Consider the following 26241-nt stretch of genomic DNA (forward strand, 5'->3'; position numbering starts at 1 on the left):
TATGATTTCAAAACCTGTTTTAAGATCGTGAACACTTTTCCAAGTCCGCAAACCATGAAAATTATAGCTGGATTGTTTGTCAGTTTGACTGTTAAAAAGGCTTATTGCATTCAGTCAGGTGCAAAAGGTACTCGCTAATTACACAGGTGAAGAAATGCCTGACAGGAATTTGGTACCCAGCTGCTTTATAGATACTTTTGTCGAATATTTTACCTGTTTGGACTACATTAGTGTGGTGGCTAGTCATTTAAGGTTTCGATGGAGGCCTTGAGAAACAAAAATCAAACAACACCAAATCATAGAAAGAAAGAGTTGTTTGACATGAAAATTGAACAGCATGTAAAATATGTATATTACTTTACGAAACAAGTGTCAGTATACTGATATAAACATTGAATTCCGGAAAAGGGCTGCCTAAAGGGGCTCCACTTCCGGACAGTTAAACGCCTTTAAAAACTCACCATTTTCAAAGAACTGTTACACATGTTTGTTTTGATGCATTTGCAATAGCGTGCGAGTGGTGAAATTTCACGTAACAAGGTGGAACATAGTTTTCAGCAATTGTTTATCTTTTTTTCTTTACAAATGGCATTCATTTTCAAAGGGAGACAACTTTTTCTCAAAGATTACTTAAAATAATCGGAAAAAGTTGTTTCCCTTTGAAAATGAATGCCATTTGTAAAGAAAATAATCGGGAACAGTTGTCTCCCTTTGAAAATGAATGCCATTTGTTAAGAAATAAAGATAAACAATTGCTGAAAACTGTGTTCCTCCTTGTTATGCGAAATTTCACCACTCGCACGCTATTGCAAATGCATCAAAACGAACATGTGTGACTGTTCTTTAAAAAATGGTGAGTTTTTAAAGGCGTTTAACTGTCCGGAAGTGGAGCCCCTTTAGGCAGCCCTTTTCCGGAATTCAATGTTTATATCAGTATACTGACACTTGTTTCATAAAGTAATATACATATTTTACAAGCTGTTCAATTTTCATGTCAAACAACTCTTTCTTTCTATGATTTGGTGTTGTTTGATTTTTGTTTCTCAAGGCCTCCATCGAAACCTTAATAAAAAAAGCCATTTAATGGAATGAATTTGTGCTAAAAACATCCAGGAGGGATTTTGACTGGTTGTTGAATAAACAAGGAGCTGCGTTCAATAAACGCTTGATGCCCCCAGTGGCATCCTTCTCGATAGATTTTGCACCTAAGTCCAAAACGAGGTCAAGGTCAAACTGAGGTCAGGTGATGTTTGAAGGTGAGGAATGGTCACAGTTTACATCTGTATTAGTATCAATTCATTCTTGTAAGGGGTATTGATGCCAGACGAAACGGTCCCATTTGGTTAACCTCGTACGGACGGATGAAAAGGACAATCACTATATGCCTCCCGTATCAGTAGATGCTGGGGGGGAGCATAAAAAATCGCTTAATAGAGGTGGTCACAAGTAAGATGTACTGACAATGAGTTTTGTGGAAATGCTGACAGAACGTTTTGTGGAACTGCTGCTATATAAATGATAAAAGAAAGCATCTGTTTTAATCAAAGACACACCCTTAAAGCTATAGATGCTATTTCGGGGAAGATCATCAATGTATAGTTTAGTAACTGTTACCCATCTTTTTAGTGGAGGGTGTATAAAATGTATGGACATATAATTATGCACAGAAAAAAATTAATCTTCACAGTCAAATAACATTCATGCAGTGTAAAACTGTTAAAGACTGTGAGTCTGAAACATTACATCCTCACAGTGTATAGACTCTGTACGCCCAAACGGAAGTTGCCAATAACTAGGCGTTCACTTTCGTTTTTCAAATTTTTAGAAGCTGTTGGTAGTAAGTATTTTTATGTTTTTCTGTGGCTATTTGAAATAAATATTCTTGTTGTATATAATTTTCAATGTATGATAAATGTCTCTGCAACACACTGCTGTGAAATAGACATTAACACATGAAATTAAAACGTATTTTCACCAAAAACACAGCTTGTCAAAGCAAAAGACGATGCATTCAGGCTAAAAATACCCATTATTTAGGAACTGCGATGAAAATAGGTGTCAGATTATCAATCCATGTCCATGAGTTTGAATACCTACAAAATTTTATATAAATTTACAATTCTGAATAGTTGAAATATTGTTTAAATCAACATGCATCTGAATTATGCACTGACTGCCTAGTCGTAAAACTTTATATAAAACTGTTCCACTATTCGCCAAAACACTGTACGCCTATTCAATAAAGAAATGACGAAGTGTTTGGGCTTGTAGGCTCCATACACTGTACTCATTGAATCAATAAATATAAGTTTTTACTTGTTTTACTTGCGAGAGTGAAAAAGTATTTATTGGTCTGTGAAAAAGTATTTATTGGTCTGTTCGATCACCAACGATGTCCTTGTCTTGGACAAGAAATAAAATCTGTATGCGTGTTTCCGCTAACATACGAGAAAAATATGTATTTATTCCGCTCAGTTTGACAAGCTCTTTGTTAGTTAGTTTGTTTTTTTTTCTTGTTTTTTTTTGTATTTTTAGCTCGACTATTTGGGGAAAAGGGGTGTTATTCTGCTCGCCCAGGCTTTGGCGTTGGTTTTCTTAGTTAAAGTTTTTTGGCAGCCTTTTTTTCTGTCGCATCTTTTTTACTTTTGCTTTTACCTTACTGTAACTTCACATAAACATGGTGCAGCATATTGTCCGTAAATATTGACCTGGCACTCATTAATCTTCGCCAATATTTTCGGGCGTTTTCGTTATTTTACGCAATATTTGTGTCCTGAAAATATCTGTATTTATCAAAATAATCGACATAGATAACCAGCGGCACAATGGTGTAGTAGTAAGCTCTCCGATTTAGAAAAGCATTGCCAGGGTGTGTGCATGGGATCGAATTCATTTCTAATCATTTTTATACGCCCGTTTGAAAAACGGGACGTATTATGGGAACGCCCCGGGCGGGCGGGCGGGCGGGCGGGCGGGTTGGCGGGCGGGCGGGCGGCGTCCACAGACCTTGTCCGGAGCATATCTTCTACATGCATGAAGGGATTTTGATGAAACTTGGCACAGTTGTTCACCATCATGAGACGGAGTGTCATGCGCAAGAACCAGGTCCCTAGGTCTAAGGTCAAGGTCACACTTAGAGGTCAAAGGTCAAATTCAAGAATGACTTTGTCCGGACCATATCTTCTTCATGCATAGAGGGATTTTGATGAAAGTTTGCACAATTGTTCATCATCATGAGAAGGAGTGTCATGCGCAAGAACCAGATCCCTAGGTCTAAGGTCAAGGTCACACTTAGAGGTCAAAGGATACAAGAATGAAAACTTTGTCCGGAGCATTTCTTCTTCATGCATAGAGGGATTTTGATATAACTTGGCACAAATGTTCACCACCATGAGGCGGAGTGTCATGCGCAAGAACCAGGTCTCTAGGTCTAAGGTTAAGGTCACACTTAGAGGTCAAAGGATACAAGAATGAAAACCTTGTCCGGAGCATTTCTTCTTCATGCATAGAGGGATTTTGATATAACTTGGCACAAATGTTCACCACCACGAGACGTAGTGTCATGCGCAAGAACCAGGTCCCTAGGTCTAAGGTCAAGGTCACACTTAGAGGCCAAAGGTCAGATACAAGAATGACTTTGTCCGAAGCATTTCTTCTTCATGCATGGAGGGATTTTGATGTAACTTGACACAATTATACACCATCATGAGACGAAGTGTCATGCGCAGTTCCCTTCTTTCGAATTACTTCCCTTTGTTGTTACTATAAATAGCTTATATTGTAACTTTTTCATTACTAGTCGTAGGGAAAAAGTCGAGACCACTTTTCTGTAGTACAACATGCATGCTACATCCAATTTTGAGGTGTATTTTGACCAGTCTCTACCTGGTAAAGATTTTTGTGAGGACTTACAATTTTTTTTTTGATTTTTTTTTTTTTTTTTTTTTTTTTTTTTTTTTAAGATTAACTTCCCTTAGTTGTTACTATAAATAACTTATATTGTAACTTTTTTATAATTGACCGTAGGGAAAAACCAAGACCACTTTTCTGTGGTACAACATAGATGTTACTTTCCAATTTTAGGTGTATTTTAAGGTATCTCTACCTGGTAAGGAGTTTTTTTGTGGACTTTGAAAAACAAAACACTTAGTTATTACTAAACAACCACAAAATTAAAATTCCATTTGCAAATACAGGTGCTAGAGTAAAGAAATTTGCTGTGACGGGCGTATATTGTGACATTCTTGCACTCTTGTTTTTTCATATAATTCCGTGTGTTTGTATTTGTATCTATTTTACATTACTTTATGAAACATTTCATTTTGTGTCGTTAACAACAGTTCTTTGAATTGTCCGTTGAATGAATGAATACTTGTCCGGTCCTGAAGGTTTTAAACGACATTTTGTAGAACGGTTTTATGTACGTAGAAAAATGTTAATCAATAGTAGAGTATTTCATTGATAAATCATGGTAAGTGTGACAATTTTTCCGTCTGTTGATTTCACAGATAAAATAAAAAAAAGAAACAAAAAAAATTTGGTCAGATGGAGGACTCGAACACACAACCCTGAGGTTAGTGGCAAAACGCTTTGTCCGCACGACTATATCTGCACATGAAACATGGTTGCATTTAATTGGCTTTTCAATTATAGTTATATCGTTATTTAGGTTCGGACATCGAAGATTAATTTACGGAAACATACGGAATATTCATGAGTGCCAGATCAATACTTACGGACAATACAAACAAAGCCTTTTTATGCAGGGCTTGTGTCCATTATACCCAAGGTCAAGGTCACTCATGGTGTTGTACTTCAAATTATATTTTTGAATTTAAGCTCCGCCTACAGACACACTGTCTACCTGATTACTTTGTACAGTCAAAGTGTCCAACTAAAATGAGTCCCGCTCATTTATCTTCCAAGACGGTGGTACCTTTATTCAAATAAGTTATACATGTAGAACAACTGATGTAATCACTAGGAGCCTGGTCATTTTCAGTTTGCTCTGTAGCGATTACTGCAATAATTACGAATGAAACGAAAAAGAACTGGATGTTTGCTTCGATCTGTTTGATTTTGAATGATATCAGCGGTGCTTTGGAGCCGGATATTAAAATAAACAGAAATTACCAGTTACCGTGTCGCAGCAACTGTTTCTTCTGTGAATGATGATAAAGCTCTCGTCGTAAAGTCCGAACAAGTCTCTGAGATGCCAGAAATGGATCAAACACTGAGTTGTGCCACGTAACGATTACATGAATGGTGCGATATCATATATTTTATATTCTAACACGATCCGCAGCAGTTGCTATATAAACATATAGCGAAATCGCCTATACATGAATCTACGATAAAATATAGCTCTTCCATTCTGCCCTACGATTGTAACACGACTGAGATTCTACTCTGCTTCCGTTATATACCGACTAAATACTCGACTTTTTCAGTGTTATGTAGTAGTAATAAAAAGTACATCAAATTTTCTGAAACAAACGATATCTAACTGATGAATTTATTTGTTTATATTTTACCGTAAGAATATGTTTCAGCCCGGTAAGTTTCAACTTCAACACCAGTGCATCTATGTCTGGTCGTGTGTGTAGTTTACAATTTCTGCGTTGTAGGCACCACAAATGTCAACTAGATTCTACTTTGACAATAAATAATTTATAATTAATTTTCCAATCTTCCAGACTCAAGTTTTTACGTGTTTATATGCCGCCGCAATGTTCTGGCGTGTATGTTTCAGTGCCATCATGTAGGTGACGTGTACTATTTTTAGAAACTGCATATATAAACCTTGAATTAAGTATTTACCTCTGATTTCTATATCCGACCTTTGATGTTATTGAAAATAACATTTTCACGGCAATAACTACTTAATACTTTAATTAAAATTTACTGAATATCGGAAAATTCCGTTTGATGCAACGCTTTCCAATCGTGGGGAGGTTTTTATAATAGCATATGGCCAGCCGAATGACAATTGCGCTAAAATGTAGTGCTGTAAAATGCGAAGAATTTACGTGGTTAGAATCGAAATAATAAATATGTTCCAATAATTTTATCAGTTAATAAAATATGGGCAGTCGTTCGGATGCGAATATTAAATCACTCGTGCTATGCACTCGTGATTTAATTATTACGCATGAACTCCTGCCCATATTTTATTAACTGATAAAATATAGGCACATATTTATTATTTCTTAAATAGATAACCAGGTTTTCCCTTATTTACAAAAATTGACATGACACTGGTGACCTTTAACTGTATACCATTTACTGACAATGTAAATTGTAACAAAGGCCATCTGATTTCCATTGTTTACCGTATTTTGGTGTGTATAGGTCGCACTTTTTCTACTCATTTTGCTGCCTGAAAAAGTTCCTGCGACCTATACGACAGAACAGTGCCAGCAGAGTTTTTTTTCGGGCCAATTTTCTGACCGTAGCTCTCGCAAAATTACGTGCATCTATTACGAACGAACAAAATGGATAAAAAATATCAATATCGGCGGCCTTTCAACCAATAGCGGTTACTTTCAATAAGATATATCGTAAATAACCCTTACTGACTATTAAAATTACGAATTACTTTAATTCAAAGATGTTTTTGCAATTTCAATCATGTTTGTTTCTACTTTCGTTTTACTGGACGCCATTGACATGTACTCCGGGATGGATAAAATCCGGACAGATCCGTCATCCATTCCGAACATTGTTTATACTAATTCTTAGCGTATTAAAAAACTTAAAAGATAATTTTTTTTACTTTTGATTTTTAAATAAAAGAAAAAAAAATCCAAAAAGAGATATTTTGTTAATCTCAGAATCAAAAGAACGCGGTTAATTACATGACGCGGAAAGGTGTTATAATTGCTGTGCAAACAATTCACATTTAAACTTGCATAATTACAGAATGTAAACGCAAACCGTCTGCTGCCAATTAGTGTCAAAAAGCCGCTTTTCTTTGATGTAGTCAGTTACCGATACTACTGTTGGTACGAAACGGTTGGGATCGAAAATAACACTGTCTGATTTCCACCAATCAGGTTCTGATAATAATTCAGTCCGCGGCATCAATATGGCCGCCGCCATAACTTTTTTGCCGGTAAATATTGCTGGGGGAAAAATCCAAAACTTAACTGCGACTAATACGCTAGAACTTAAATTTTCCGACCATTTCCAGAGCAAAAATTAGATGCGGACTATACATTACCGCGACCTATACACACCAAAATACGGTAAAATAAATACTGTGGTCTCGCATACCTTTTACTGTATACCATTACAGTACACTGTAACACTATGTTACCTGTTTCCAGTTACTGGCAATATTGTATTACAGAAATGTGTTTCCAGTTACTGGCAATAACTTTCCATTAATGACAATATCCTACAATTTGTCATAGACCATCAGGTTATGCTAACATTGCATAGACTGTTATGCAGTTACTATAGACTTGCTGCATTGTAACAGTTTAATTACTAACATGGAATCACTGACATAATATGGTATGCCATTAATACTGACAATTGTAGATGGGTATCAGGGACCTTCACTGGCCAAATGGCTCTGCTTTATGATTTGAAAGTGCTTAGTACATATGTTTACTAAATACATTGACTGCTTGTTGAATTTTTTTTCCATCTTATTTATCCTTAATACAGAAATAATGATTGGTTTCATCATTATAACTTGTGGCCTTTGATTCAGGGCAGTTGTAGATTTCTAGATTTCTTTTACATTTTACTATAAAGGTGTGCATATTCTTACATTTGTGCAGTAATAATGTATGTCTTTGCCTTTATTCTTAGTACAGATTTTAGTAGAAAAATATAATTAACTTTCATTTCACTGCAAAAATTGCATCTATTTCACTGTTATTTCAATTACCTACTGAAAGACATGTAATTAATTGTGCACTTTTGTCAACTGCCTTAATAGCCTAGTGGTAGAGGGTCCGCTTTGAGTGGGGGTGGTCGTGGGTTCGATCCCCGGCTGCGTCATACCAAAGACATGAAAAATGGTACCAGTAGCTCCCTTGCTTGGTGCTGAGCATAAAATTGAAACTGGCATCTCTTCTCTCATACTCTCGTGGCGATGACAAGAGTAATTAATATAAGTTTTAGAACTTGCTTCACAATCGACCTAAAATAAATTAGTATAAACTAAACTAAAAATTTTGCCTGCATTAGCTTGTGGAGCATTTATAATTAAAGCTTTGATTGGCATTGTTCAGTTTCAAAACTGTGCTCAATAACAGTTGGAGTGTTAATACTTGTCCCCACCTCTGCTATCATATTTCCTGCTACTAAACATTTTTCACTATTGCACACCAGGGAACCGATCCAGTCACTGTGATTATGTGCCATTTAACCTAATGGATGGCCTTCCGGTTTGGTGGGAGGTTGGCAAAAACATCAGTGAAAAAAGGTCATTGATTTCTTTTTCTTTATTTTAGCACTTGAGAAGTAATCAAAATAATATGAGGTGGATTAAGCCTGTTAATTACATATTTAGTATTACATGCACCAAACTTCCCGAGGATTCGTTCACTAGATAGTTGTTACATGACTCCTTATATAATTCACCAGGTTATATATTTTAAGCTATATGACTGATATATGTTCAAAACATGTTTACTACATAAATAATTCTGAAATTTGAGGAAAATAAAACTGTAGAAATTAATTTCTGATGTTGTTTAATATAACCCTTATTAAACACTTGCCGATCATTAGTCAGAGCTGTGGCTGTCAGTCCTTCAGACCTCACGTAATAGTTTTGACTATTGATCGGCAAGTCATTCAATAAGTGTATACATGTATACTATTTCATAAACATACAGTATCATCTGTGGAGGAATCAACATGCTTAAACAAGGTAGGCAGTAAAGCCAGAACTGGTGTTGATGCAGTGCTGGATAAGCCAGAGTGGTGACAGGTCTTTGACTTAAAAATGTGCTGGATCGGCCGGAGTGGTGACAGATCTTTGACTTAAAGAAGTGCTGGATCAGCCAGAGTGATGTCAGATCTTTGATTTAAAGAAGTGCTGGATCAGCCAGAGTGGTGTCAGATCTTTGACTTAAAGAAGTGCTGGATCAGCCAGAGTGATATCAGATCTTTGACTTAAAGAAGTGCTGGATCAGCCAGAGTGATATCTGATCTTTGACTTAAAGAAGTGCTGGATAAGCCAGAGTGGTGACAGGTCTTTGACTTAAAGAAGTGCTGGATCAGCCAGGGTGGTGTCAGATCTTTGACTTAAAGAAGTGTTGGATCAGCCAGAGTGGTGTCAGATCTTTGACTTAAAGAAGTGCTGGATCAGCCAGAGTGATATCAGATCTTTGACTTAAAGAAGTGCTGGATCAGCCAGAGTGGTGACAGGTCTTTGACTTAAAGAAGTGCTGGATCAGCCAGAGTGGAATCAGATCTTTGACTTAAAGAAGTGCTGGATCAGCCAGGGTGGTGTCAGATCTTTGACTTAAAGAAGTGCTGGATCAGCCAGAGTGATGTCAGATCTTTGACTTAAAGAAGTGCTGGATCAGCCAGAGTGATGTCAGATCTTTGACTTAAAGAAGTGCTGGATCAGCCAGAGTGATGTCAGATCTTTGACTTAAAGAAGTGCTGGATCAGCCAGAGTGATGTCAGATCTTTGACTTAAAGAAGTGCTGGATCAGCCAGGGTGGTGACGTATCTTTGACTTAAAGAAGTGCTGGATCAGCTAGAATGGTGATAGATCTTTGACTTAAAGAAGTGCTGGATCAGCCAGAATGATATCAGATCTTTGACTTAAAGAAGTGCTGAATCAGCCAGAGTGATGTCAGATCTTTGACTAACTCTCAAAGAAGTGCTGGATCAGCCAGGGTGGTGATGGATCTTTGACTTAAAGAAGTGCTGGATCAGCCAGGGTGGTGACGGATCTTTGACTTAAAGAAGTGCTGGATCAGCCAGAGTGGTGATAGATCTTTGACTAAAAGAAGTGCTGGATCAGTCAGGGTGGTGTCAGATCTTTGACTTAAAGAAGTGTTGATCCAGCACTTCTTCAAGTCAAAGACCTGTCACCACTCTGGCTTATCCAGCACTTCTTTAAGTCAAAGATCAGATATCACTCATATTGTTTATGAAGATGAAAATCTAAGGAACCAATTGTTGGGACATGTAAAGTTAAACTTAAGGGGTTAAACTTACTTTGTATCATTCTGATTACTCCTCCAGAGCTAACCTAAAATATAAAAAAAGTCTAGGTACTACTTACCTTTTTCATAAATTTTCAGTGCTGTACTTAAAGGCAATCTGTCAATATTTACATAAGTAATGTTGGTATGGCGGTGGATCTGTTCCCAAGCATGCAACTTAAAACTACCAAAAGCTGCTAATAGAAATAAGAAAACAACACAACAGAATCAAATGTTTTACCACTTTAATAGCAAGCAACAGTATTCTAGCACAAAACAATATTTGACTCATTACAGAAGCTGTACATCATACAATGAAAAAATGTAACTTCCTTATTTTTCTACAATGAAGATGATAAAAGAATGTATTAACCTATCATTAGAACACCTGTCATAATTGAAGTATTTTTGGATAAATTTGTTCATATTTTTCTATTATTACATGTAATTAAAACTACAAACTTCAAGCAGGAATTATTATAATTTTAGAAATACATGTCAAAGTTCACAAACTTTTAAGGAGGAAGATGACCTTCACAATTAAGATGATGTTGGCATTAGTTTTATTATGTAGAATGACTAATTATCTACACAGATGGTAGATCTATCATACAAACCATACTTTTAAAATATATCTAAAGGATGACCTTGAGTTTGAAAAATATATATCCAAATGGTTGGCAAGTGGCATTGCCCACAAATATTTCCAAACAACTTTGAGCCTGAACTTGAAAATTACTTTCTACATTGTAATAGACAACTTATGACCTTGAACTTGAAAAATCTCTTTAGAAATCAATCTGATACCTTGAAAATTAAGCTCATACATGCATAGATACAGTGTATGACCTTGACCTGGCAATTATTATAGCATCTGAAATTTTCAGTTTGTGATATTGACAGAAAAATTACTTAAAAATATACAAAAGGTACTGTCAGTATCACAATGTATAGCAAATAATAGGACGGTAAAAATTTCAATGATTGTGCTTACTAAATTTAGGATAATTGAGCCGTGCCATGAGAAAACCAACATAGTGGCGCAGTCTGGTCAGGATCCATGCTGTTCGCTTTCAAACCTATTGCAATTAGTAGAAACCATTAGCGGACAGCATGGATCCTGACCAGACTGCGCAGATACGCAGGCTGGTCTGGATCAATGCTGGTCGCAAAGCCACTATGTTGATTTTCTCATGGCACAGCTCATATGTAAATGTTAAGATGATGGGACAACTCAGTAGACCTTAGCTTAAAGGTCATGGTCAATTTCAATGTACATGTAATGGATATATATAAATTTTATATTCAGCCTGTCCTGAGAATTGAACAGTCTCATCTGCTTCTCTAAAAAGTTTGAGATTGGAATACGTTACTGTGTAAGTTCAATGAGTGTCTGAGGTGTACTTACACTGGAATACATTACTGTGTAAGTTCAATGAGTGTCTGAGTTGTCAAAAGTCAGAACGTTGCAACTTTAATATATTTTCACAGTATGTTTTAGAAATCTTGTAAAATTCAAACATTGGTGTAGATTTATTTGAAAAATTTAAGCAGATGCTTGTCATTATATATAGAGATTTACAATGTGTATACATACAAATTTACAAGTAATTTATGGAAATACTGCCTTACACACTGTTTTTTATAATAATCTCTAATACTTTCATGCCAAAATAATCTCTATGCTATATCACCAGAGGAAACAAAATAATTAACTGATCTAGAAAATTCCATCACAATAACACATGAATTCTAATAAGCATTTTAAATGATTTAAACAGTTACATATCACTTATTAAATGATGCAGCATGCAATAATGATGATTTTGTACATGTGAATTGCCAGTAAAATGAGTATGTACAAAAGTAATATCATGTTTACAAAATTTATAATACAATTATGCCATTTTAGAGCATTTTCATTTAATGCTGATATAGTTCTCTTGTACATGTAGTCACTTTTTTTTTTACTGTTTCACGGCCTGTAAACGCTGGCTCTCTCTCTCTCTCTCTCTCTCTCTCTCTCTCTCTTTGGAGATGAGTTGAAAAAAGAGCCAGTGATACTTCCTAGGCAGCACTAATGACTGGAACTATACAAGAAATGTAAACAAAGAAAGGATGACTAGATTTTTTACTTTCTGTTCCAAATTAAGCCCTTATTTCAAAACATGGCAATGTAGTTCAATTAAAAATGATTAGACCTTTTAAGTATGCAGGTTGGTTTGCAGAGTGAAAGCATTTCTTGACTTGAGGACTTGTGTTGAAAGCTATAAATAGGACTGGTTCAAACCAAAAGTGAGCATGACTGTGTCTATATACTTTGCTCTAATATACACATATTAAAGATTAAAATGTCATCATGCCCATCTTGTTTATAAGAATGTCTTATAACTGTATAACCTACATGATTTGTTTGCAGGTTATATGTGCATTTTTGACCAAGAGAGGAGCCAGCGCAGCAGAGGAGGCACTAGGAACAAGAAGAAGAGCCAATGCACATCTGATTTTTTAATGTTTAACACTTTTAAGTTATCAACAAGCTATCTGTTTTCCTTAAACTGTATTGAGAGATATTTCACTATAACAACAGGTCTGATATGGCACTCAAACATAGACTGGCACTCAAATAGGGTCATTAGTTGTATATAAAATTTTTAATGTAAGGGGAATTTCCCATCCGACAACAATTTTAATGGCCAATGAATTTTGGAATTTAACTGAGTAGTGTAATCTCTCTGGCAATCGATATGATTACAAGGTTTATGTACTTTTGAAATTTCACTTTTCTTTCCAAAATTAACTTTGTTGTGAGTTTAGTCACACTTAAGGTGTACTGAAAGTCATATAGATTGACTGTCGTTTTATAGCCATAGTTGTGTATACAAAAGTCATATTGAGTTAATATTTAGTTATCATTGTTGCCCCAGCCTTCATTAGAAATGATCATTTTACTGAATTATCTCTCAATTTGTTATTAAAATTATCTTTGCATAATAAAAAGTAATGGAAAATTTGCTGCTAACTTAACAGCATTAAATACCCAGAAATTAAATGTGCACTGGCTCCAACTCTGGTCCTTAGCGCCTCCTCTGCATATTGGCTCCTCCTCTTGGTCAGATATATGCACACTGATGGATGATACCAGTTAAAAAATCACAAAGGTTATACAGTAAGAAGACATTCTTTTTTAATAAGATAAGCAATATCTGTAAATTAGAGATATACAGACAGATGTCCACTTTTGGTTTGAACAGGTCCTATTTCACAACTTTGAAAAGTCCTCACGTCAAGAAATGGTACTACAAATCAATCCGCATATACATAACAAGTATAGCCATTTCTGAGTGGAACTACATTGTCCGATTTTTTAGCTCGACTATACGAAGTATGGAGAGCTGCCCTACTCGACCCGGCGTCGGTGGTGGCGTTGGCGTCCTTCTGCTTCCGCACTTTGGTTAAAGTTTGGATGCACTTTCACTTTATCTCTGTAATTACTTGATGGATTTGTTTCAAACTTAAAATAGTTATTCCTCATCATCACCCACATGATATGGCATAAGGGCCATAACTCTCACACCAATATTTCATGAATTATCCCCCTTTTTACTTAGAACTTCAGGTTAAAGTTTTGATGCACTTTCACTCTATCTCAGTTATTACTGAATGGGTTTGATTCAAACTTAAAAGAGTTGTTCCACCTTACCACCCACATCATTTGACACAAGGTCCATAACTCTGGTACCAATATTTCATGAATTATGCCCCCTTTTACTTAGAATTTCAGGTTAAAGTTTTCATGCACTTTCACTCTTATCTCAGTTATTGCTAAATGGATTTGATTCAAACTTAAAATATTTATTCAACATCATCACTCTTATCATATGACACAAGGGCCATAACTTTTGCACCAATATTTCATGAATTATCCCCTCTTTTTACTTAGAATTTCAGGTGAAAGTTTTGAGACATTTTCACTCTGAGTTATTACTAAATGGATTTGATTCAAACTTAATATAGTTGTTCCACTTTATCATATGATTTAAGGTCCATATCTTTGATATCAATATTTCCTGAATTATGCCCCCCATTACTTAGAATTTCAGGTTAAAATTTTCATCAACTTTCACTCTATCCCAGTTATTACTAAATGGATTTGATTCAGATTTAAAATAGTTATTCAGCATCATCACTCACATCATATGACACAATGACCATAACTCTTGCACCAATATTTCATGAATTATCTCCCTTTTTACTCAGAATTTCAGGTTTAAGTTTTGATGCACTTTCACTCTATCTCAATTATTACTATTTGGATTTGTTTCAAACTTAAAATAGTTGTTCCACTTTATCACCCACATATGACACAAGGTTCATAACTCTGGCATCAATATTTCATGAATTATACCCCCCTTTTACTTAGACTTTCAGGTTAGTTTTGATTCACTTTCACTATATTTCAGTTATTACTAAATGGATTTGATTGAAACTTGAAGTTGTTATACCACATTGTCAACCACATTATATGACACAAGGTGCAAAAAATCACTCTTGCACCAATATTTCATGAATTATCCCACTTTTTGCTTAGAATTATACTTATTTAGTGTTTTGATACACTTTATCTTTGTCTCTCTTATTACTTAATACTTTTGACACAGACTCAAGCTATTGTCCAATATATTCATTCTTATTGGAGTCATTAAACACTCTAGTGACAGCTCCAGCTTCTTCAGATCTGCCCAGTTACACTACCTAGCATTGAAATAGTCGAGCGCGCTGTCTCCTGTGACAGCTCTTGTTAAATAAGGTCTTAAATTTGCTTATCAAAGTAAAAAATCAACTCATCTTCTTTCTTTGTTTACATTTCTCATATAGTTTTGGTCATAAGCAGCCTCTCAGAAGTATCATTGGCTCTTTATTCAACTCACCTCCCAAAAAGAGAGGGAGCCAGTGTTTTCAGGCCGTGTTTTTACAACCATGATTATATCATAACTCTTTTACTTTTCAAAGTGATTAAGTGCACAACAAAAGACTAGTGTAGTCCCATTCAAAATTATCTTACCAACAGTAATCATTTACCTATTGATAAGGTGGGGGGTTTTTTTTGTGCAAAATTGAAGGGGAATGTCTAAATTAAAATGTATGAATCTGTCTCATCATCTGCAAAAGTACAGGAGCCGCTAACCAATTGGGAAGTGTTAACTAATGATGTGATAATTGTCTTGGATTTTCCTTTTTTTTTTTGCTGAAAAAAAAAGTTCTTCTTTTTACATATCTAGAAAAAGGATAGAAAAATAAAGTATGAGGTACATGGTACTTCATATCTGATATAGACGATAACCAATCCATTTCCTTATTTCTTTTTTCAAAATCCTATCTCATTTTATCTGTGGGGGTAAATGTCCAGGAGTCCACTTTTTCATTGGGGGGCAAATGTCTGGATGACATTTTATTATCCCAAAATCAATTTGTAATTCATGTAAAAATGCTAGTAATTGATAGTTAATGTAGCCCTGTTTGCCCAGTGTTTTTATACTGACTGACAGTTTCAACAGTTGAAACAGCAAGCGTCTATGGTCACCAAAAAATAAACTACAATAATAAAATGGCCTATAAATTGATTTTTCCTGACAATTTTATAACAGTTTCTGTTAGCCAATTTTTGCTGAAGGCAAATCAGCAGACATTTTGAATTCCCAAGAGCTTTTATTTGGAATAACAGGTTACTATAAATATAGAATAATTCAAGTAACAGTTGACAAGCCATTGTTTTATACATCAAGAAGACATTTAAGTTATATTGTTCAAAAGATATAGTGGTAGTGTCATATCAAAGATAGACTAGAGTGTCATATCAAAGATAGACTAGAGTGTCATATCAAAGATAGACTAGAATCATCTCTTAGCATCCTTTCAGCATAAAATCTTTTTTGATAGTGCTTTCTGAAATTGTTTCCATGAGCCTTAATATGGAAAGAAGGTTTCCTGAGAACATTTTGATGCCAATATGAATTATTTAATTAAGACTGACTTTGTAAGTGTACATAGAATTACCATGTTGAGTGAAGTTTGTTCAGCTCCCTTTTTTTTATTATTATACTGTTGTGACTTAGATTTGGTTAATATAGGTAAAGTTAAAGAGTTTTAAAAAGTTCATGTAGTGTGATTTGTAATATTATAAAGGGAAAGTTTATTAGAGACGAAATATTTTGTGCTAAGGACTATACATCTTTACATTACATATCTAATTTTCTGTGAGTTTAACATTCAGGCAGAAGCTCGTAAACATTTTTGTATTTAGACAAACTTTAATTTCAGTTGTTGTTCAGATTTTGTTTGATATTGCAATACTGCAATTATCACATATTCATTTATTTGAAAGCAAATCATAATGATTTATGGACCACAAAGAAACCTTTTTGAGGACAACTTTGACAAGTTCATTAGGACAATACAGGTTTGGACGCTTGCTGGGAAAGTTGTTGGATTTTTTCTGGAGTTAACGAGACTGTTGAAATGTCCTGAAAAATGTTATTTAACAGGTTGTTTCTTTTGTATTAAAATAAGAAATCTTACGATTGTTGTTGCTGTGACCCCGATCGCTGTTGTTCCAGACACGTGATCGTAACCAGTTTGGAGCATGGGTTAGAAAACACTGTGGCATGCAGAATGTCTTTTTAAATGTGTTCCAAAACTTCTCGCTAAACCAACAGTATAAAATGAAATTGAATGATGACCTTAGCACCAGTAGCAATATTGTAATATTTGTCATTAACTGAAAATTCGGAAAGCGCTCGTCTGGACGTAGACGTTTCATCACAACCAGGATCACATGTGGTGCTTCACAAATGAAGAATACCACAACGACACTGATTAACATCATCGTTATTTTTATTTCTTCCCCGGTAATGATGGTCTGAACATTAGAGTCACTGGCGAGGTGATAACGTAGATAGTTTGTTGAACGGTGAATTTCTCGTATGAGGCAAACGTTAAGGAAGAGTAATAGTGAAAATGGTAGCACTGCCAAGAAGAAGCAATCAGACCAGGAATAAATATGACGAAATGTTTCATTAAATGCAAGGTCTGTTGGTTGTGTAAGTGGGACTTCTTTGTCAATGCAGTGGTCGTAAAAAGTATATGGTTTGATTTTGAAAAATTCTGGCAGCCGAAACAAGAACGAACAAATGAATATTAACACAATTATTATCCTAGCTCTGATCACGGTGCAAATTCCCATTGCTCGAAGAGGATGGCATATAGCTATGTACCTTTCTATGGCAAGCATAACTGTTAACCAAACAGATGCGAGTAGAAACGAGAGTAGGAAGATGTTTATATAGTTCATGATCAACATATAGTGGTAATGGATTTCTCTGGATAACTTTGTCTCAATACATCGGGTTGCCATGATAAGTAAGAATGCCAGGTCAGACATCGCAAGAGATATTAAATAACTGTTTGTAGAAGTAGACATTGTTTTGCGGCTGAGAACAATCACTGTTAGAATTATTCCCACGATCCCTATAGCACAGATTATAGGTAGAAGAATATGGATGCAGATTTCGTACCCAGGTAGTTTGTCCAGAATACTTTCCCAGTCAATGTTGCAGTGGGACAGGTTAAAAGTAGCGTTGTGTGAATAATATTCTTCATAAGTGGTATCGTAATAGTACATGTACTCATTCCCATAGACAGTTCCATTTGGATAATATACTGTAGGAAAATCTGTAGAATTTGATATATTTGCACTGCTGTATGGTTCAGAAACACCTGTCTGTGGCAGGGATAAATATTTATCAACATACATTTTTACTATCTTGAAATTTGTTGAAAAAATTGTGCAACTGCTATCTTGAAATTCTCTTTCTGTATCTTCTATCAGTTTTTATGTATAATCCAAGCATTTTGATCATGTAGTTGATGTAAGCTCCTGGTGACAGAGATGATTTTTGAAGTTTGCTGCAATCAATCCAAGCTCCTCAGTCTGAAAAATAAAAAATTTTGAATATATTATAACCAAAAATACAGCCGCTTCTTGCTGACATTTTATATTATGAACTTACTTATACTAATGATTGCAGAAATGTTTATTCCATTCAAAACTTTTTTACTTGAAAGTTTTTATGTGCAGAAATTAATTTACATTGTTATGATTATTGATATGATATACTCTTAACATAGTATTATAGTAATTTGATGAAGTGTTTGCAGAAATAGAAGAGTTAGTATGACATTACAGCATCTTTGATTATGAAGTACTTCAATTAGTGTGACAGTTCCCTGAGACTGTAGATATGTAATGACATTGTGACATCTTCATGAAGTTGTAAGCTGTGACAGTTCTCTGAAATATAAGTGATGTGATGATATTGCAGCAGTTCTAAGAAATGGAAGTGACAGAATGGCAAAGTGACACGTGCAGTGTGTCAGTTCTATGAAACGGAGGTGACAGAATGGCCAAGTGACATGTGCAGTGTGTCAGTTCTATGAAACGGAGGTGACAGAATGGCAAAGTGACATGTGCAGTGTGTCAGTTCTATGAAACGGAGGTGACAAAATGGCAAAGTGACATGTACAGTGTGTCACTTCTATGAAATGGAGGGGACAGAATGGCCAAGTGACATGTGCAGTGTGTCAGTTCTATGAAACAGAGCTGACAGAATGGCAAAGTGACGCGTGCAGTGTGTCGGAGCTGTCAAACGGAGGGGACAGAATGGCAAAGTGACATGTACAGTGTGTCGGTTCTGTGAAACGGAGGGGACAGAATGGCAAAGTGACATGTGCAGTGTGTCGGATCTGTGAAATGGAGGGGACAGAATGGCAAAGTGACACGTGCAGTGTGTCTGATCTGTGAAATGGAGGGGACAGAATGGCAAAGTGACACATGCAGTGTGTCAGTTCTGTGAAACGGAGGGGACAGAATGGTAAAGTGACACGTGCAGTGTGTCACTTCTGTGAAACGGAGGTGACAGAATGGCAAAGTGACACGTGCAGTGTGGAGGTTTTGTGAAACGAAGGGGACACGTGCATTGTCAGTTCTATGAAGTTGAGGGGACAGAATGGCAAAGTGACATGTGCAGTGTGTCAGTCCTACGAAATGGAGGGGACAGAATGGCAAAGTGACATGTGCAGTGTGTCAGCTCTGTGAAACCGAGGGACAGAATTGCAAAGTGACACCTGCAGTGTGTCAGTTCTGTGAAACGGAGGGGGCAGAATGGCAAAGTGACATGTGCAGGGTGTCGGATCTGTGAAACGGAGGGGGCAGAATGGCAAAGTGACACATGCAGTGTGTCGAATCTTGTTGGTTCTGTGAAACAGAGGGGGCAGAATGGCAAAGTGACATGTGCAGTGTGTCGGTTCTGTGAAATGGAGGGGGCAGAATGGCAAAGTGACACGTGCAGTGTGTCGGATCTTTGAAATGGAGGGGGCAGAATGGCAAAGTGACACGTGCAGTGTGTCCGACCTGACAGAATGGCAGAGTGACACGTGCAGTGTGTCATTTCTATGAAGTGTGTCAGTTATATAAATATATAGATATACCAACAGAGAGAGGTGTTAGAACAGATTACTGCTATGTGACATTATGGAAGTGTGACAAGGATATCAAACCTTCAAACTAAACTTAGCTGATTCATCAGACCAAGTTATTGTACTACAAATAATGAACACGATAAATACTTCATTATTATGTCTCCCCCAGGAGACATATTGTTTTTGCCCTGTCCGTCCGTCCGTCTGTCCGTCCGTCCGTCCTTCCGTCCATCCGTCCGTACGTCACACTTCATTTCCGAGCAATAACTGGAGAACCATTTGACCTAGAACCTTCAAACTTCGTAGGGTTGTAGGGCTGCTGGAGTAGACGACCCCTATTGTTTTTGGGGTCACTCTGTCAAAGGTCAAGGTCACAGGGGCCTGAACATTGAAAACCATTTCCAATCAATAACTAGAGAACCACTTGACCCAGAATGTTGAAACTTCATAGGATGATTGGTCATGAAGAGTAGATGACCCCTATTGATTTTGGGGTCACTCTGTCAAAGGTCAAGGTCACAGGGGCCTGAACATTGAAAGACATTTCCGATCAATAACTAGAGAACCACTTGACCCAGAATGTTGAAACTTCATAGGATGATTGAGCATGAAGAGTAGATGACACCTATTGATTTTGGGGTCACTCCGTCAAAGGTCAAGGTCACAGGGGCCTGAACATTGAAAACCATTTCCGATCAATAACTACAGAACCACTTGACCCCGAATGTTGAAACTTCATAGGATGATTGGTCATGAAGAGTAGATGACCCCTATTGATTTTGGGGTCACTCCGTCAAAGGTCAAGGTCACAGGAGCCTGAACATTGAAAACCATTTCCAATCAATAACTAGAGAACCACTTGACCCAGAATGTTGAAACTTCATAGGATGATTGGTCATAAAGAGTAATTGACCCCTATTGATTTTGGGGTCACTCCATCAAAGGTCAAGGTCACAGGGGCCTGAACATGGAAAACCATTTCCGATCAATAACTAGAGAACCACTTGACCCAGAATGTTGAAACTTCATAGGATGGTTGTACATGCAAAGTAGATGACCCCTATCGATTTTGGGGTCACTCCATTAAAGGTCAAGGTCACAGGGGCCTGAACATTGAAAACCATTTCCGGTCAATAACTTGAGAACCACTTGACCCAGAATGTTGAAACTTAACAGGATGATTGGTCATGCAGAGTAGATGACCCCTATCGATTTTGGGGTCACTCTGTGAAAGGTCAAGGTCACAGGGGCCTGAACATTGAAAACCATTTCCGGTCAGTAACATGAGAACCACTTGACCCAGAATGATGAAACTTCATAGGATGATTGGTCATGCAGAGTAGATGACCCCTAACGATTTTAGGGTCACTCTGTTAAAGGTCAAGGCCGCAGGGGCCTGAACATGGAAAACCATTTCCAATCAATAACTCGAGAACCTCTCGACCCAGAATGTTGAAACTTCAAAGGATGATTGTTCATGCAGAGTAAATGACCCCTATTGTGTTTTGGGCCACTCTGTTAAAGGTCAAGGTCACAGGGGCCTGAACATTGATAACCAGTTCTGATCAATAACTTGAGAACCACTTGACCCAGAATGTTGAAACTTCATAGGATGATTGAACATGCAGGGTAGATGACCACTATTGATTTTGGGGTCAGTCTGTTAAAGGTCAAGGTCACAGTGGCCTGTTCATGTAAAATCATTTTTTGGAAATAACTTGAGACCCACTTGACCTACAACGTTGAAACTTAATAGGATGATTGGACATGCAGAGTAGATGACCCCTATTTATTTTGAGGTCACTTGATCAAAGGTCAAGGTCACAGGAGCCTGAACAGTGACTTGAGAACCACTAGGCCAAGAGTGTTGAAAGTTTAGGGGGATGACTGGACATGCCAAGTAGATGATCCCTATTGCAGCCAACCATCAGTGTCTCTTTGATTTTTGCTCCTGACCCCTATTGACTTCTTGCCTATAGGACTTTGCATTGGGGGAGACATGCGCTTTTTTACAAAAGCATTTTCTAGTTTAAAGATATATTAGACCCATATTAATATTTGAAAACATGAACAGTTAATTCATTGTGTCTATGTTAACATGAAATTAACATGTTTGTGTTTTTAAACGGTCCTGTGTGTTATGTTTAAAACAGAACACACCTAATACAGTGCAATCTCAGTAGAGCAACACCCTTTGGGAGATACAAATATTGACTGTTATGTAGAGGTTGTTGTTCTGGAGAGGTAAATTTGATAGTTTATTTCAGCTTAGGAAAATTTCGATGATGTTGTTATAGAGAGGTTTTTGCTGAAGAGAGGACCACTCTGGAGGGATTGTACTGTACATGTGTAGCTAAGAATTTGTAAAATAACTGGAAGTTCTGTAAGAAATAACTTGCTCTACAAATGAAGTTGACATAATTATCAAGTCAAGTTAAACTCCTTTGATGGGGAATTTCTACATTTAAAGTTTGTATCTGAAAGTAATGTTAGTGAAAGATGGGCTTAGATTATCTTTTAAAGAAGTGAAGCTGTTTTACAGGTGGTTATCTATATCTGTTGTAATGACTTTCTATTTTAGCTCATGCTTGGGTATGTTGATTTAAGAAGTGTTGGCAACACTGCATCTTGTGAGATAGGTAAACTCTCTTTTGTGTGTTCTATAGTAGTGCCCACTTAGAGAGTTTTTGTTTGTATATGCTTCAAATTGTTTGCAGTTTTCTTTAATCATAGTTGTTCAAATGTTCCACCTTTTAATGCCCCTGTATTGCAAAAAGTTGAGTTGACCATTTTCTGCTGTAATTTGTCATTTAATAAAATCATTGTTTGGAATTTAGATGTGAAAGAATTATATCACAATGATATAATAATTATAATATGCATCTAAATGACAATAATGTTGTTCAAAAACAAATCTCTTTTTGAGATATATTGTTTTGATTCTAACTTGTTATCAAGGATTATTATGTACATCCTTAGATGACATCCATCAAATGTTAGCCTGTTTTGTTGTTGTTTTTTTGTTCGAGTGTGCTGCTATGCCATTTTGTCATTATGACATAATTGTGACGTCAGAAAAATTAACTCTTGAAAAGTATTAAACCTTTGCAGACCTAGAATGCAACCAAGCTTATTATGCAGAAGATTCAGTTAGTAAGTAGAACAGAACAGAACAAAACAGAACAGAACATACTTTATTCATTTTTAGAGATGAGCAAAAATAGCTCTTATTCTATGCAAACACACTAACAGTATTATAGTAAAGCACAAGACTATAAAATTTAGAAGTTGCAAGTTTGTTCCCCAGTGTCAGGTGTATAGTAATGCTCTTCTAAATAATACAAAAATAGTGTCTTGAAATTAGGTGTTTTTAAGGTGTCTATAAATCAGCAAAATCAAAATTTTACATTTTGGTTTACATGTGACACAAGTTAAAGATTTGTCAGAATTCAATTAAGGCATTTAAAAGTACTTTAATTCTATATTCTAACACAACCAGCAAATAACCTACATACATATAGAGCAAAATCTATCTCGGGTTATTCTGCAATAAACCACTCGCGTGCAATGATGTCATCCAATCCAGGTGCGTAGCACGGCCGTAAAATATAGTTACCATTTTTTCTAACACTGCTGATACTAGTATGTCGTGTTAGAATCGAAATAATAAGTTCCCAAATGTGATTTATCGTAGAATAACCCAACTTTTTCGTTCCTATGCGAAACAATATATCACTCAGGCCTACGGCCTTCATGATATATTCTAACGCATAAGAACTCAAAACTCGGGTTATTCTACGATAAACAACGTTTGGGAACTTATTATTTCTTAAGTAATTTCAGTAAAATAAGATGATTTTGTAAGTTCTGTGCAAAATATGCATGTAAAACTGCATGCTGTCTGTAAAATGTACAGAAAAACTGTCTGAAGTAAAAATGCCATAATATTATATAGTGCTTTATCACATGTTTGATATCGCGGGAGTGAAATAATAGATAATAAGTCATCACATAAAATTGATAATACACGTAGTGTAATAAAGCTTTGACGTCCACGTTGTTTGTAGTAAAGGAGACACTGGTCAAATTGACTTATTTATAATATTGAAGAAGTAGAATTGTTTCATGTTTCTGCAAGAAAAGCTATTATAGATCTATAATGTAATAAAAAAAATATTACATTTGTGACTTTTCCACATTGAATTTATTAAATAAGTTGAATAAAAATTGATAAAATGCTTCACAGAGTTTTGCATTTGATCATTGTATTCAGCTTGCTTAATAACACTGAAGAAGTATCCTCTATTTATATCATACTTCTACAATATCAACTTTCACTGATTTTATGTATAATCCTTTACCATAAATTTCAGAGACCACAGTCCCTTTAAAGGATATTTCTTGCAGAAAAGTTAATATCTCTACAGTTTGATGATCAGGATCAAAGACAGTTACTCTGCTATATCACATGACCAAAAACTTAAATTGGTCATAAATTTTTATATTCAATTAAAGTTTACTTTACTATGGAACCATGCTGTGGTTTTTACTTTAAGAAACTAATATATCTGTTTATATTACAACACATCAAAGCTGTGTCTCAGAAATAACTTTCTCACAGATGTGTCTTGCTGCCTTCTGAATAAACAGTGAAACATGTAATAAGCAGCCAGCCAAGGGAAGCAATGCAATCAGGCCGCATGAAGCAGGTGGTGGCTTAAGACAGTATAAAATCAGAACAATAAGTCAATGTAAAGGGAAGGTTCCTGACAGGTTGCTAGAGGTAAGTAGCTGCTTAATACAGGCAGCTACTTATAGGGCAGGTTCACATGTGCTAGGGCAGGCTCACATGTACTAGGGCAGGTTCACATGTACTAGGGCAGGTTCACATGGCTCACATGGACTAGGGCAGGTTCATATGTACTAGGGCAGGTTCATATGTACTAGGGCAGGTTCACATGTGCTAGGGCAGGTTCACATGTACTAGGGCAGGCTCACATGTACTGGGACAGGTTCACATGGCTCACATGTACTAGGGCAGATCATATGTACTAGGGCAGGTTCACATGTACTAGGGCAGGTTCATTTGTACTAGGGCAGGTTCACATGTACTAGGGCAGGTTCACATGTACTAGGACAGGCTCACATGTACTAGGGCAGGTTCACATGTACTAGGGCAGGCTCACATGTACTAGGGCAGGTTAACATGTTAGGGCAGGCTCACATGTACTAGGGCAGGTTCACATGTACTAGGGCAGGTTCACATGTACTAGGGCAGGTCACATGTGCTAGGGCAGGCTCACATGTACTAGGGCAGGTTCACATGGCTCACATGTACTAGGGCAGGTCACATGTACTAGGGCAGGTCACATGTGTTAGGGCAGGCTCACATGTACTAGGGCAGATTCATATGTACTAGGGCAGGCTCACATGTACTAGGGCAGGTTCACATGTACTAGGGCAGGTTCACATGTACTACTGCAGGCTCACATGTACTAGGGCAGGCTCACATGTACTAGGGCAGGTTCGTATGTACTAGGGCAGGTTAACATGGCTCACATGTACTAGGGCAGGTTCATATGAACTAGGGCAGGTTCACATGTACTAGGGCAGGTTCAGATGTACTCGGGCAGGTTCACATGTACTAGGGCAGGTTCACATGTACTAGGGCAGGCTCACATGTACTAGGGCAGGTTCACATGGCTCACATGTACTAGGGCAGGTTCATATGTACTAGGGCAGGTTCACATGTACTAGGGCAGGCTCACATGTACTAGGACAGGTTCACATGGCTCACATGTACTAGGGCAGGTTCATATGTACTAGGGCAGGTTCACATGTACTAGGGCAGGCTCACATGTACTAGGGCAGGTTCACATGTACTAGGGCAGGCTCACATGTACTAGGGCAGGCTCACATGTACTAGGGCAGGTTCACATGTACTAGGGCAGGCTCACATGTACTAGGACAAGCTCACATGTACTAAACAACAAATATCTTGAATGCATATTACTGGTAAAAGTGCAACTTGTACATTGTATTGTGTTGCATAAAGATCCCATTATATAACTGAATCAAATACTCTTTTAACTAAAGTGTGTTTCAGAGTATAGAAATCCCCAACTTTTTCTTAGGAAAAATGGGGTGGGGTTGGGGGGGGGGACATAGAAAATATCTGCCTGTGTGTTGGGGTATGGTTCTTCACCTTTATTAACGAGAATGAATTTATTAATGAAATTTTGTTTCTCAGCAAATTGTAGCATTATTTTGGCAACAGTTGTTAATTTTTTTTTGTTCATCGCAGTTTGATTTATGGCTAAATATTTAATAAAGACACAAATTAAAGAAAATAAGATTATGAAATTTGCCCCCATGATAAACACTCCTTTTAAAAAATACAACATCCTGGAGTCTACAGTATTTTGCATTTTTAGCTCAACTATTCAAAGAATAGTAGAGCTATTGGACTCGTGTGTGCGTCGGCATCCGCATCCACGTCCCGATTTGGTTAAGTTTTTGTATT

General features: G+C 36.7%; 2 protein-coding genes across 4 annotated transcripts in view; one reads left to right on the plus strand and one right to left on the minus strand.

Annotated features, from left to right (window-relative positions):
• Nucleotides 1-26241, plus strand: part of LOC123530075 (stabilin-2-like) — a 402834-nt gene that overhangs the window by 202915 nt on the left and 173678 nt on the right. The window lies entirely within an intron of this gene.
• Nucleotides 1-26241, minus strand: part of LOC123530076 (FMRFamide receptor-like) — a 59119-nt gene that overhangs the window by 4577 nt on the left and 28301 nt on the right. Inside the window, exons 1-2 of one of the 2 annotated variants that reach the window (XM_053521034.1) lie at nucleotides 18425-18533; nucleotides 16761-18171 (exon numbers count right to left, since the gene is read on the minus strand). In XM_053521034.1, the coding sequence (XP_053377009.1) occupies nucleotides 16761-17994 (1234 nt within the window). In that variant the 5' untranslated portion in view covers nucleotides 17995-18171; nucleotides 18425-18533. Of the gene's footprint in view, nucleotides 1-16760; nucleotides 18172-18424; nucleotides 18534-26241 lie in introns of those variants that run through there. The other variant, XM_045310775.2, reaches the window with a different exon arrangement.

Source organism: Mercenaria mercenaria, chromosome 13 (genome assembly GCF_021730395.1).
Source record: "Mercenaria mercenaria strain notata chromosome 13, MADL_Memer_1, whole genome shotgun sequence".
Lineage (NCBI taxonomy): Eukaryota > Metazoa > Mollusca > Bivalvia > Venerida > Veneridae > Mercenaria > Mercenaria mercenaria.